At 40.9% G+C, this 14,699-nt stretch overlaps 1 protein-coding gene and 1 pseudogene across 1 annotated transcript in view; one reads left to right on the top strand and one right to left on the bottom strand.

Annotated features, from left to right (window-relative positions):
• UBXN7 (UBX domain protein 7) overlaps positions 1–12,682 on the bottom strand; it is a 74,537-nt gene extending 61,855 nt beyond the window's left edge. The window contains exon 1 of the mRNA XM_068546516.1: positions 12,557–12,682. Coding sequence (XP_068402617.1) covers positions 12,557–12,629 — 73 coding nt within the window. The 5' untranslated portion in view covers positions 12,630–12,682. The remainder of the gene's footprint in view (positions 1–12,556) is intronic.
• LOC137766365 (uncharacterized) lies at positions 11,835–12,584 on the top strand (annotated as a pseudogene).
• Positions 12,683–14,699: the final 2,017 nt, after the last annotated feature.

The raw sequence follows: 14,699 nt of genomic DNA, 5'->3' as shown, positions 1-14,699 counted from the left end.
AAACTGACTTAAAACTATCTCATAGTACTTCAGTTAACCAGTTAGTACACTGGGGAAAGAAAGGCCAGACTTCAGCCAAAACAACCCTTCTATATCCTTTGAATTTTTTTCCTCTTGGCTGCGCCACACGTTTGTGGGATCATAGTTCCCCGACCAGGGATTGAATCCCGGCCCTGGCAGCGAAAGCGCCGAGTCCTAACCACTGGACCACCAGGGAATTCCCCTATCCTTTGAATTTTAAACCGCATATATTTATATTTTAAATTTCATTTACAAAGCAATATGGTTACACTGTGGAAATCACAAATAGCAAATGGGTATTTAGGATAAATGAACTTAAGATAAAATGTCCAGTGAAAGCATCACATACAAATTTTAAATGTGCTATATCTCAAACAACATAAAGTGAAAATCACATGCTCCAAAAAACTGTTAGATGATACTGAGCAGCTACAGCTTTGTCAGAAAGCTGACAAAGAGATATCTAAATGCTAGTAAAAAACAAAAAAAGAACAAAATTATTTCATGGAACATGACTGGAAAAAAGCATTAATATACAATATTGTGATTTAATGTTAAATCAATAAATAACATTATAAAAAAGCATCAATCATTTCACTTAAATCTCTAGAAATTTACATATTTATGTCAGTCAAAAATCTTTTTTGGGAACTGGACAAATACAGAATTGCCTTTTATTTGGGGTGTGCCTTATATCTGGGTATATATGGTAATTTAAGTTACATAGGGCCAGGGATGTTTTTTCTTTAAAAGGGCTTCATATATTACTCAAAATTGAGAAACTTTCCTCCACTATTCTCTTTTCAACTGCAAACAGCCCATCAGTCAACCAACAAATCCTACAGCTTCCATCTAATTAACAACACCCCTATCCATACTGTTCTATGTTCACTGCTATACTCTTTGTTCAGGCCTTCAACATCTCTTACATGAACTATCACATTTCTTTGCTCTTGGTCATGCTCCTATTGATATACCTTCTATATTGCAAAAGAATGTAAATTTGATTGTCTCCCCTGTTTCAACAGTTCTGCACTGCTGACTGGAAAACTTTTCATCTCTCTTGAGCTGCACACAAGACTTGGCCCTTATAAACCGCTCCTATTTTATACCCTTCTGCTTTCATCTCACCTCTGTACCATTCCCTCCAGATGCAGGTGTTTTTGTAACCTAGGCAGATCACTTGGTGGTACTTTACAATGCCATGCCTCTGTATGATATGGAGAGTGACAGCAGTAAAATCAGTCCCCTCATTCTTCTTCTCGTTTTTTTTTTTTTTTTTTTTTTTTTTTTTTTATTTTTGGCTGCGTTGGGGTTGGGTCCTCGTTGCTGCATGCGGGCTTTCTCTAGTTGCTGTGCATGGGCTTCTCATCGCAGTGGCTTCTCTCTCCAGATCACGGGCTCTAGGTGTGCAGGCTTCAGCAGTTGTGGCGCACGGGCTCAGCTGCTCTGCAGCATGTGGGATCTTCCCGGACCAGGGCTTGAACCCGTGTCCCCTGCATCGGCAGGCGGATTCTTAACCACTGCACCACCAGGGAAGTCCCAGTCCCCTCATTTTTCTTGACAACACACCAAATACCCACCTGTTAAGTTGTGGACCTTCCCCCTCTCTCCTCACCCTAAAGTAGATACAGGAATAGATACTACTTTTCCACAGGGCCTTATCTCTATCCTTGTCTCTGCTAGCTCTTCTACCTTACAGACTTTAAAAACTCACTGAACTGGCCAGTTCTCACTTTTCTCAAACCAGTTCTCTCTCCATAAGTCCTCAGTCAAGCTGAACCAAAAGTTCTCAAATTCTATACTATATATAAAATAAGCAACAAGGTCCTACTGTATAGCGTAAGGAACTATATTCAATATCTTGTAATAAACTATAATGGAAAAGAATAAGAAAAAGAATATATATATATGTATGTATAACTGAATCACTTTGCTGTACACCAGAAACTAACACAACATTGTAAAAACTAACTATACTTCAATAAAAATAAAATAATTAAAAAAAAATGTTCTCAAGTTCTAGTATATACAGACTTATATTCTCACCATTAGGAAACACTTTAAAAAAGTGAAGTCTCGGACTTCCCTGGTGGTGCAGTGGTTAAGGATCCGCCTGCCAATGCAGGGGACATGGGTCCGAGCCCTGGTCCGGGAAGATCCCACATGCTGCGGAGCAACTAAGCCCAGGTGCCACAACCACTGAGCCTGCACTCTAGAGGCCACAAGCCACAACTACTGAGCCCGCGTGCCACAACTACTAAGTCCATGCGCCTAGAGCATGTGCTCTGCAACAAAAGAAGCCACCACAATGAGAAGCCCGTGCACAGCAACGAAGAGTAGCCCCTGCTTGCCGCAACTAGAGAAGGCCCGCACGCAGCAACAAAGACCCAACACAGCCAAAAAAAAAAAAAAAAGTGAAATCTCAAAATAAAAACAAATTCAACTTTTTGAGGGAAAGGAGGAGTTCAAATATCCCAGTAGCCAACTGTATGTTAGGTAATTAAATACAAACTCTTGGGGCAAAAACAGTACAAATTTGATGAAAACTTTCTATATCATTACTCATAAAACCTGAGGCTTTGTTTCAGTGTTTTTCTAATATTTTTACACTGTGTCTAGTTATACTGGTTACATTACTATATTTCTTAAATGCTAGTCTAAAAGTTCAGTGTCTATTGTACTCCACCATTTTAATTTATCTACACAGCAGCTTCTGAAAATTAAAAGGTTCCTGTATGTAAACTACTCTGGCTGCTTATTCCAGCAAGAGATGCATGAACTATTATCTTTGCCACATAATAAACCCTAAAACTAGCTTCTGAATGACATCTACTGATCTTTTTCTTTTCAGAGAATTAAATGCCTGAGTTTATACCATTTTGGCTCTTGTCTCTCTAGGTGCTCACCACACTGCACTAAAGCACCACAAAAGGCACAAAGAACATGCTGGGACTTCCCTGGTGGCGTAGTGGTTAAGACTCCGTGCACTCCCAGTGCAGGGGGCCCAGGTTCGATCCCTGGCCGGGAAACTAGATCCCACGTGCATGCCACAACTAAGAGTTCACATGCCACAACTAAGGAGCCCATGTGCTGCAACAAAGGAGCCAGCGAGCCACAACTAAGGAGCCCATGTGCTGCAACTGAGGAGCTCGCCTGCTGCAACTAAGACCTAGTACAACCAAATAAATAAATAAATATTTAAAAAAAAAAAAAAAAAAGAACATGCTGATGGGGGATCGAAACTCCCTTCTGCTATAATAGCAACCAATCCCGGCTGCTTCACTCCTTTTGAAATTTGTTCATAAGGAAATTCAACTTAAAAATGACCACTGCTGGGAATTCCCTGGCAGTCCAGTGGTTAGGACTTGGCCCTTTCACTGCAAGGGCCTGGGTTCAATCCCTGGTGGGGGAACTAAGTTCCTGCAAGTGGCCCCCCAAAAAAAGAGCTGATGTAGAAACACAGGAAAATGTAATAAAAGTATAGGTGAGTATTTCAGAGATCTACTGAACTATAGATTAAAATAGAATTTAGTAAAAGGGATTATACCGAGAATGACTTTAAGACAAAAATAAAGCTATAATAAAGGAAATAATAACTGTGATATTTTGGGGGGCAGAAGGTGTCAACACTCGAGACTCAGAATTGCTTTTTTTAACATCTTTATTGGAGTATAATTGCTTTACAATGGTGTGTTAGCTTCTGCTGTATAACAAAGTGAGAACTGCCATTCTTATCTATAATCCTCACTTAACCATTTAGTGCTAGAATCTAAACTATAGACAGCATATCATATATCTTTTGACAATCTGACAGGATAACTTCCATCACTGGAGCTTGTCAGTATAGTGACCTAAGAGCTTTCCATAAAAGGGGTCTCTACTTATGAGATTTTTTAAAAAAGAAGCACATGCTAAATTCTGGCAAGACTGAAGAAGGCAGTATTAGAGAGGGCCCCAAGAAGCAAAGTACACCATTCACTTTCTTAAATAAAGCCAAATTATCTGAGCCATCTGTGCTTGTATAATCAGGCATTCTTAGTTTATCACTTGTTGTATCACTTAGTGTATCTTTTTTTTTTTTTAAATGTAGATCCTGCCCCCACTCCAATTGGAAGGGTCTGGGTAGGGCCCAGGAATATGCCATTTTTTAAAACATTTATTTATTTATTTGGTTGCGCTGGGTCTTAGTTGCAGCAGGAGGGCTCCTTAGTTGTGGTTTGTGGGCTCCTTTGTTATGGCTCACTGGCTCCTGAGTTGCGGCACACGGGCTCCTTAGTTGTGGCATGTGAACTCTTAGTTGCAGCATGCATGTGGGATCTAGTTCCCTGACCAGGGATCGAACCCGGACCCCTTGCATTGGGAGCACAGAGTCTTAACCACTGCGCCACCAGGGAGGTCCCAAGTGTATCATTTTAGAAACAGAAGATAACTGAAGGATAATTAAAGGTTCCAGTGGTTCTCAATGTCAGGAAGTAGTAGAGACATCTAGAAATGTGAGACACCATTTTTGGTGTTTCATGATTAGGGGATGGGAGCACTACTGGCATTTAGTGGAGAGAAGCCAGGGGTGCCTTAGTAGGTTGGAAAACGTCTCCCCTCCCCTAAAGACTTCTCACACCTTCATTTCAGACTTCTGGCCTCCAGAACTGAGAGAATAACTGTGTTAAGCACTGCAGTTTGTGGTAATTTGTTACAGCAGCCACAGGAGACTCATACAAGCGCTAAATCTTCTGCAAGGAACGGAACAGTCCTACAGAACAAGAAACTGTCCTAGCCAAAATGCCAACAACACTTCCACTTAGCTAAACAGAGGAATAGAAGGTTAACTGAGAGGGCAAAGGAAAAGTAAGGAGGGCTAAATGATATAGAGGACAGGAACAGTGATAAACAAATTTAAACAAGTTACAAGTTTTACCTATATACTTAGAGGTAATAACAATTTTTGATGAGTCAGCCGTAAAAAAATTTGAAATTCTCTCTTATTATATTCAGAATGAAGAACAAATCTTTTTTAAAAGGGGGAGGGGGGCCTTTAAAAGAAACTTGCAGATTTAAAATACCTGTAAACCTGTTCATGGGCTTATTTTGAGGTCTCAATATTATAGGTAGCAGCAGGATAGCTTAATCTAACCCAGTGTCTTAGTTTGTTCGGGCTGCTCTAACAAAACTACCATAGACTGGGTGGCTTAAACAACGAACATTTATCTCTCACAGTTCTGGAGCTTGGGAAGTCAAAGATCAGGCTCCAGCAGATTTGGTGTGTGGTACAGGCCCACTTCCTGGTTGATAAGACAGTTGTCTTTTCCGTGTGTACTCACATGGAGGAAGGGGCCAGATAGCTCTCTGGGGTCTCCTTTTAAGTATACTAATCCCATTCATAAGGACTCCACCCTCATGACCTAACCACCTCCCAAAGGCCCCACCTCCTAATACCATCACACTGGGGGCTCAGGATTTCAAAATACGAATTTTGGGAAGGACACAAAAATTCAGTCCATAACACCCCATAATCCATATCTATGGCAGAAGTCCCACTTGACTGTTTCTCACCACATGCACTTTTTATTTATCCATTACCTTTTCTTCCATCTACTTTAGCTTGCTAATGGCACCAAAGGCATTAACCCAGCTTGTGGCACCCAATTTATCAGTGGCCATCTCCTTGCTGCTGCCTCTTAGTTCACACTCTTTCTCCTTTAATAACTTCATATAGAAAATAGCCCCAAACCTGTAATGCAGTCTATGTTTCCACCACAGCTGGAAAGAAGAATCAAGAGACATTTCAAACTTTAGTAGTCCTTTATACCTATTCTCTACACTATTTTCAATGCCAAAAGAACAGTCTCTTCACTATTATCAAGGAACCTAAGTATGGTAGTCACAGAGATTTTTTTTAAAAAGAAAAAAAATCCCTCTACAGACCCTTTCTTGCCCCACAGGGATAGAGCACAGAAATGACAGGGACACAAAGTGGTTACTTTTTGGTTCTACACTTCCCCTAGAAATGATAATAAAGCCAGCCAGACTATCCACCAAGGAAATGAGAGTCGGTGACAGTTGCAAGACGTAAGATCAAAGTTCAACCTCCTCACTGGTCTCCCATCCTGGAGTTTTTAAGTATTGAGGAATAGAAAATATTTTTTTAAATATTTATATACAAGCACTATGGAGAACACTATGGAAGTTCCTTAAAAAACTAAAAATAGAACTACCATATGATCCAGCAATCCCACTCCTGGGCATATATCCGGATAAAACCATAATTTGAAAGGATACATGCACCCCACTGTTCATTGCAGCACTATTGACAATAGCCAAGACAGGGAAGCAACCTAAATGTCCATAAACAGAGGAACGGATACAGAAAATGTGGTATATATACACAATGGAATATTACTCAGCCATAAAAAAGGATGAAATAATGCCATTTGCAGCAACATGGATGGACCTAGAGATTACACACCAAGTGAAGTAAGTCAGACAGAGAAAGACAAAATGCAAAATGGTGTATGTATCAATAGTAACTTAGGAAAATAGTATGACATTTTTTAAAGTTACACACCTATCATATGATCCCACTCCTAATTATTTATCCAAAGGAAATGAAAACATACATTCACACACTTGTACACTAATGTTTTTGGCAGCTTTATTTATAATCTCCCAAACAAGAAACAACAAAATTATCCATTCATTTAATGAATGGATAAACAAATTGTAGTATATCCATACAATGGTATATTATTCACCAATAAAAAGGAACTACTCATACCACAACATCATGAATGAATCTCAAACGCAGTATGCTAAGTAAAAGAAGCCAGACTCAAAAGAAGCCTGACTGCATACTGTGATTCCATTTATATGACATTCTGGAAAAGAAAAACAATAGACAAAAAGATTAGGCTACAGGTGAGAGAAGGGACTGACTACAAAGGGACAGGGGGAAATTTTTGAGGATAGAACTGTCCTGCATCTTGGGGACTTCCCTGGTGGTGCAGTGGTTAAGAATCTGCCTGCCAATACAGGGGATACGTGTTCGATCCCTGGTCCAGGAAGATCCCACATGCTGCGGAGCAACTAAGCCCGTGTGCCCTACCTACTGAGCCTGAGCTCTAGAGCCTGCGAGCCACAACTGCTGAGCCCACGTGCCGCAACTACTGAAGCCTGCGCACCTAGAGCCCGAGCTCCGCAACAAGAGAAGCCACCGCAATGAGAAGCCCACGCACCGCAACGAAGAGTAGCCACCGCTCGCCACAACAAGAGAAAGCCCGCACACAGCAAGACCCAACGCAGCCAAAAATAAATAAATAAATAAATAAATAAATTTATTAAAAAAAAAAAAAAGAACCATTCTGCATCTTTATTGTGGTTTTACGACTGCATGCACTTATGAAAACTTTAACTCTACACTAAAAATGTTACATTTTACTGTATGCAAATTATACCCTTTATTTTAACAGAATTTGGGTTTATATTTTGTATGTGTTCTTTTTATTTCATTTTTTTAAACACTTAATTTTTATTGCATTATTACTAAAGCACTGGTCTATGGGGAATTCCCTCCTTTCACTGCTGAGGGCCCGGGTTCGATCCCTGGTCGGGGAACTAAGATCCCACAAGCCACGTGTGGCGTAGCCAAAAAAAAAAAAAGAAAAATTAAAGTATTGGTCTATGAAGATTTTTTTTTAAAGGGGTCGGGGGGGGGGGGCGGTCCTTTCCTACGAATAAATTTGAGAAGCACTGACCTAAGACATATAACCCTAAATCACTTTACTTCTCTGGGCCTTCAATTTCTCATTTTAACTCAGAAATGGGTCAATATGGTTTCTAAGATGTCTTCCAACCCTAACCAAGAAAAATCTGTGAATATTCAATGATTTCTGGTTTCCTAAAGTGCCTACATAATATCTGACATATTACCCTACTCCTAATGTTTAAAGTACCATCACATTCTCCTGGTTTTCCTCCTACATCTTTGGTTTCTTCCGATCCTTCTCTGTACTTTCTTCTTTACCGTCTGTTAGATGTTAGTGTTCCTTCAGCTTTGTGTCCTGGAACAAAGGACACATCCACTTTTATAGCTTCAACTGCCATCAATATGACTCATCAGATGTCACTCTTCTTTCTAGACCCAAATATTCATTTCCCTACTGAACAGCTCCATTTGGAAGTCCCACAGGCAGCAACTTACCTAAGCTGAACTAATCATCTCCCCAAACCTCTGCTACTATTCCATACCTTCACAAATTGTACTATTATAAACTTAGACGTCCAAAACAGAATCCTAAGCTTCATTCTGACTCCTCTGAATTCTTCCCTTACCTTTCAGAGTCCACTTCTCTGCCACTAACTTATTTCAGGACACCAGCATCTTCAATTATTGCAACAGTCTTCTACTGATGTCTATGCCTACCTCTTCTCCCCTATGGCCAAGCAGCTCTTTCTGAAAAAACCAAATATGACTGTGTCACTCCTCTAATTAAAACTTTTCACTGACTCCCCATTACATTCAGAATAAAGCCAAGATTTCTTAACATGAGTTACAAGGCCCTTCCTAATCTGGTACCCTCTTATCTCTTCAGCCCCATTTATTGCATCTCACACAAGCTATGTTCTCTTCATTTGGAATTATCATCAATTCCCTCAACCTACTGTCTCTCCTTTCTTGTCTCCATATGTATGCCTGTCCCTCTTTCCTCCAGGTCTCTGCACATGTTTCTCCTGTCAGAAACAGCTCTCCTCCAGGTTTTAGCTAAGAAATTATTTCTTCTGGGAAGCTTTTCTTGACCTCCCTCATTTGTGCTACCGTAACAGCTCCTTACCATTATCCCAATGTATTACAATACCCATTTATGTGTCTGTATTCCCATTAACCTTTAAGCTTTTTGAGGACAGACACCATGTCTTGCTCATGGTAGTATCCCCAAGATCTGAACCATGCCTGGCACATAGTAGTCTATTAATAAATACTGAGTTTACTAGTAAGAGTCTACTCACAACTCAAAAAAATTTATTCCCTCCCTAAATTTCTGCTCAAACTTCATTAACACTCTTTGAAATAGTTCTTAAAATTCCAGAAGAGTTTTCTTTCAATATCTAGAACACTTGCAACTACCTTTCTTGACATAGAGAACTTAAATACACTTTAATACTAACCCAAGAAAAATGTATTGTAGAAAGAATATGAATGGAAGTTGACCACAAATCCAAATACTACCAACACCAAGAGTTTCTAATTTAACAAATATGCATTCATTCAACAATTTTAAAAAAGATTAAACTAAAGGGGTTCTATAATTTCATTAAGTTTGTGAATGCCTACTATACACAAAGCTTTATGGAATGCTACACTAGCAACCACTTGTACTCTTCTCAGCCTCACTTTCTATTCCCTCACTTTTTGGCCTTACCTTCTGATTGTGTATTTATTTCTACCTATTCTATAGCATCTATATCTCCCTCATCTCATGAATTATTCTGATTACACCTATGCATTTTGTATATGTGTGGCTGGATGTCAGTCCAAGTTGGTGTTAATGGGATACTGCTGTGGTTCAAAACATTTTTAAAAACTGCTCTTTTGGAATTACCTTCAGATCCAGTGGCACATTCTTTCCTCAGGTTTTGAGAACTGATATAACTTCTAAAAGTAGTCAGCAGTCTAAGCCATGTATGAGAGTATCAAGGGAGATCAAACTGAGTAATACTGTAAAATGTGGTAGACTATAAAATAACAGGACTGGTTTTCTATGTAGCTTGAAATAATGCTAATGGCATCAACGGTAAAGGTACATAGCTTCTCAGTGTGACCACTTCAAAGACCATCACTTCCCTTGGCTATCTGCTTATCAAAGGGTTTAATCATAGGAAAAATGTTTATGATGTAACGTTAATTGAAAATTTCAGAATTCTAAATTATGTACATTATGATCCACAATGTAAAAATAATTTTAAAGTAATTTAAAAAATAAAAATAAGTATGTAAACAAGAACTGGAAGATAATATGTGAAATAAATAATATTGCTATTGTGAGAATGAACTAGTGTTTCTTTTTTCAAAATTATTTCATGTTGTGATATCTTTTTAATGTTTTTTAAAAGTCAGAGTCATTACTTCATACTCACATATCATAGAGAGAGAGTGTGAGAGAGATCTGTTCTATTTAGTGAGAAATAAAAGTTAAAATTCTTTCAATTTTCTCTACTTCTAAATGCCACAGAAAAGGTAAGACTCACATTTTTGAAAATGCATTGCTTTTACCACAATGTTGGGCTTCCAAGTAAGTAAAATCTTTTTGAAATGAGAGCATAAACTCTTAAGGTCAGTTTCATTCATCTAGCAATAAATAAATTTCAAATACCTTTCTGTCATAAATACTACAATTTAAAATATTAGTGGGGACTTCCCTGGTGGTCCAGTGGTTAAGACTCTGCGCTTCCATTGCAGGGGGCACGGGTTCCATCCCTGGTCGGGGAATTAAGATCCCATATGCCGCGCGGCCAAAAAAAAAAAAAATATATATATATACACACACACACATACACACACACACAAATTTTTTTAGGATATATTAAAGGGAGTAAAGGGGTCAATCATGTGTTTCTAATATTTAATTACTATCTTGTAAAAAAGTTATTATAAATCCATAATACATTAAGAACAATCTAATAAGGTATTTTCGCTTTTACAGACCTCCAGATACCACTGTCTACTGAGGGTCTCCAACTTGATTCAGGAATAGAAGGGCCTGTGACCAGGAAACAAGCCATGAAGACTAGCTGACAGAAACAGAATTAAAGCAATTAAGTGAGTCACTTCATCTCACCACATTTTGGGTTTTGTCTACACATACCAAAAATGTTGCATTAGAAGAAATAATTTGAGACTAAAACAATCTGAGTTCCTAAAGTGGTAGTTAGTATAAAAAACTGGAATGAAATAGGTGGCATCTTAAACCACCTCTAGAAAATCTAAAGAAAAGATAATGATAATCACTTCTATATGTAATTCACTACAAAGATTTTTCTATATAAACATAATACAGCAATAATTTTCTGATTTTCCCAATGATCTGCTTAGACACTGGGAAATGCATTACATCTCTAATATAATAGTCCAATCACAATTTTTAAATATTAAGAAAAGTTATCATTCCATTTCTCATCCCAATTTTGTTACAAATTTTACTTTATCAACTTTGACTTGATGTTTCATGCCCACAAGCTAGACAATGCATCAAAAATATGGTTATCGCTGCAAAGTAAAAAATAAAACTAGCTTTAACTATTAAAACGACAACTCGCAACAACCGGTAGTGGTTAAAACATAAAATTTCACTTAACCAGATCTTGCACGTCAAACTCTGGATACATTCAAAATGGAAATGTTCTCTGCATCTAACAAACTACCAAATAAAGTATAGATCTGCTAACATTCTGACCTCCTTACAAAACGACAAACTAGAACGGCAAAATTACACTCAGGCACATGTAGTACTCTTCTCTCAAATCACTCCAAGGAGAACTTCATCATTTGCTCCGCCCTCTAATAACTCATGCAAAAAAAGTTCAGCACCATCACAGAGAACAAGACAGAGAGAATTCATAGAATGGCTTAGGGCCTTTCCTCCAGGCAGTAAGAGGATCTGCGTCTGCCCTTCGCAGGGGTCCAAAGGAAAAGAAAAACCGAGGGTTTGGGGGATACTGACATCCAGAAACTGATTTTGTCTCAAAGAAGTTTCTGCCATCATTCCTATTTTATCAGCAGGAGGCCCTGGCGCCATCGTCTCAGTCTTTATTATTTTTTAATGGGGAGGTGGGAAACGCCACCGAGGATTCCTCCAGGCCTTTCCTATTAAGGTCTGGGGGGGGGGGTTCCCCCTCATTCTTCTCTTAAAACCTCAGTCTGGAGGGTACTCCTCAGCACCCCCCCCTTTCTGGCGGCCTATCCCCCGAGATCGGTAAAGGCGCTGCCGAACCCACCAGCCTCGCCGTTAAGGCGGGAGGGCCCGAACACGCCAGGGCCACAGCGATGGCTCCGAGGGGCCCAGAAAGGGGAAGGGCAGGCCAGGCACGGGGGGGGGAGAATGACCTGGCCAAGGAGAAAAGGAATAAGGAGGTGAGGGGATGCGCTGCACCCCAAGGCTGCACAGAGAAGAGGCGATGATGATGAAGGAGGAGGGCGGTGGCCCGGGTGCGGCCCCCCACCTCTCCCGCCCCCAGGTCCCCGGGCCGGCGGGGGAGGATGAGCTCGGCCCATTCCCCGGGTCTGGGCTGAAAGGGGGTGGGGAGGTTTCCCTCCACACTGCGAGAAGACCAAGAACGAGGGTATGGGGTGCGCGGGGGTGAGGGGGTGTCTCCCGCCTGAACCCGGAGACCCGACGCCGTCGTTGCCTCTTCCTCAGGAGGGAGGACGAGAGCTGTGGGTAAAGCCCGAGGGAGGAATGCATGAAGGTAAAGGGAAGCCCAGGGCAGACCGGCCGCCCGCTCCAGACCCCACTCTCCACCTTCCGGTAACCGCGTCTCTTACCGGTGATGGCGGTGAACTGCTGAATTAACCCCTTCAGCGCCGAGGACGCCGCGGAGCCCCCGTGGGCAGCCATCTTACCGCCGCCGCCGCTGCCGCCGAACAACAACACAGACACACACGGAACACCCTCCCCCACCTCGCCGCACGGTTTGCGCAGGCTCATTGACCGCCCCCAAGCTCCGCCCCGCCCGCCCAGGCCCCCCGCGGCGGCCTGCGCAGGCGCACTTCCAGATCGGTCCGGGAGAGCTTTCTGATCCCCGGGTTGGCTGCTCGGTTGCTGTCCGCCACCGCATCCTTCATTGCAACCTCTGGTGCCTTCCTCTCCAAGCTCCAAGGCCAGTCTCAGAGACGCGATATTGCTTCCTAAGTTTCCGAAGGGCTTGGTAGGTAGTAGGCTCTTTGCGTTTCAGCTTCACAAGCTTTATTAACCGACCCAACTGCCGATGACAGTATATTTTTTGTTTTTGCAACTCCAGAGCCCTCTGCTAGGTTTCCTGCAACTCCTATCAAAATACAAATCCTACATCGTTGCACTAAAGCGACTTTCGCACCTGCTCCCCAGCCTCTAAACTAATTGATTAGTGCGGCAGCCCATGCAACAGAAGTAAAATACCAGAACCCGTGGTCCAGTCCACTTTCCTTCAATAAATTTGCAACACATCTCCCCTCAAGGTCTCAGTTTCCTCACCTATAAAATGAGAAGGTGTCATTTATGTAAGGAAAAAAAATGTGTATATGTATATACAGTATAGGAAAGAAATGTATAGAAAGGCCACTGGAAAGGTGTCCTCAAAACGATAATGGTTACCTCTAAGAGAGGGGAGCAATGGGGGGCATGGTGAAAGCGGACTTTGAGGGGTTTTTTATCCTTTATTTTTAAACAGAGGTAATATTAGTATGTTAACTATATGATTTAAAGTACTTTAAAAAACAATTACAGGATTACACTCAAATCTGGTGATCCCCCCACCTTGAACATAAAGAGACTCAGTTTAGGTTCTAGCCTCCCACCTCCCACCTACATATTTTGCATCTACACAGAAAAATGGCCCAATAAAAGATGAGATGAGTCATCTGGAGAATTGACCCATCCTGAGAGTCTGTAGATGTGCTATTGGGATGAATTAAAAAATAACCAAGTTAAATCAAAGTAACCATAGAGTTATATGATTGGTGTATAAGAAAGCAGACTCCTAACCAAGAGTATTGTCGGTTAAATGACAACCTCCTAGGTTGCTGCAGTTTTCTAGATGGGTTGAGGAAGCCCAGGAACCAGTTGTAGATTTGGGAAGCTGTTTGGTTCACATTGACACAAAGGTGCAAAAATGGAGGTGAAAACCAGAGCAAGAAACAGTGTGACCTCTTCCTTCCTAAAGGCCTTAATCCTAAAGTCTGTGTCACTATAGCCAACCATGCAAAATGGGGTTCCAAATAAAATAGTCTCTCTGCAAAAACTAGATGCAGTTATTTCTGTACCTCCATTAAATGGAGAGACTAACAATGAGATCTGTAGGTTTATTTCCAAGGTCTTAGGGTTCAGATATAGTGATGTCATTTTTAGATTAATCTTCTGAAAAACTGGTAAAGATCGTGGTATCCACAACTCTAGAAAAGATTTTGTAGAAATTAAAATGTAAGCTAAAAGAAAAGGAGGCAGGAAACTAATAACAAAACCTTGAAAATAAGTTTTGGATTGTTAAAGAATATGAAAGAGGGACTTCCCTGGTGGTGCAGTGGTTAAGAATACACCTGCCAGTGCAGGGGACATGGGTTCGAGCCCTGGTCCAGGAGGATCCCACGTGCTGCAGAGCAGCTGGGCCCATGAGCCACAACTACTGAGCCTGCATGCCACAGCTGCTGAAGCCTGCACGCCTAGAGCCTGTGCTCCGCAACAAAAGAAGCCACCGCAATGAGAAGCCCGTGCACCGCCACAAAGAGTAGCCCCCGCTCTCCACAACTAGAGAAAGCCCGTGGGCAGCAACGAAGACCCAACACAGCCAAAAATAAATAAATAAATTTATTAAAAAAGAAAAGAATATGAAAGACCTTTAGAATCACAAGAAAATATATTTATATATATCCCCCAAATCATGGAAAATATGTTCTTTAAAAAACATGGATTATCCTCAGAAAACTGAACTGC

The sequence above is a fragment of the Eschrichtius robustus genome, chromosome 6, assembly GCF_028021215.1.
Source record: "Eschrichtius robustus isolate mEscRob2 chromosome 6, mEscRob2.pri, whole genome shotgun sequence".
In the NCBI taxonomy this organism is placed as follows: domain Eukaryota; kingdom Metazoa; phylum Chordata; class Mammalia; order Artiodactyla; family Eschrichtiidae; genus Eschrichtius; species Eschrichtius robustus.
Note: the sequence above shows the minus strand (reverse complement) of the source record. Positions and strands in the feature narration are given on the sequence as shown.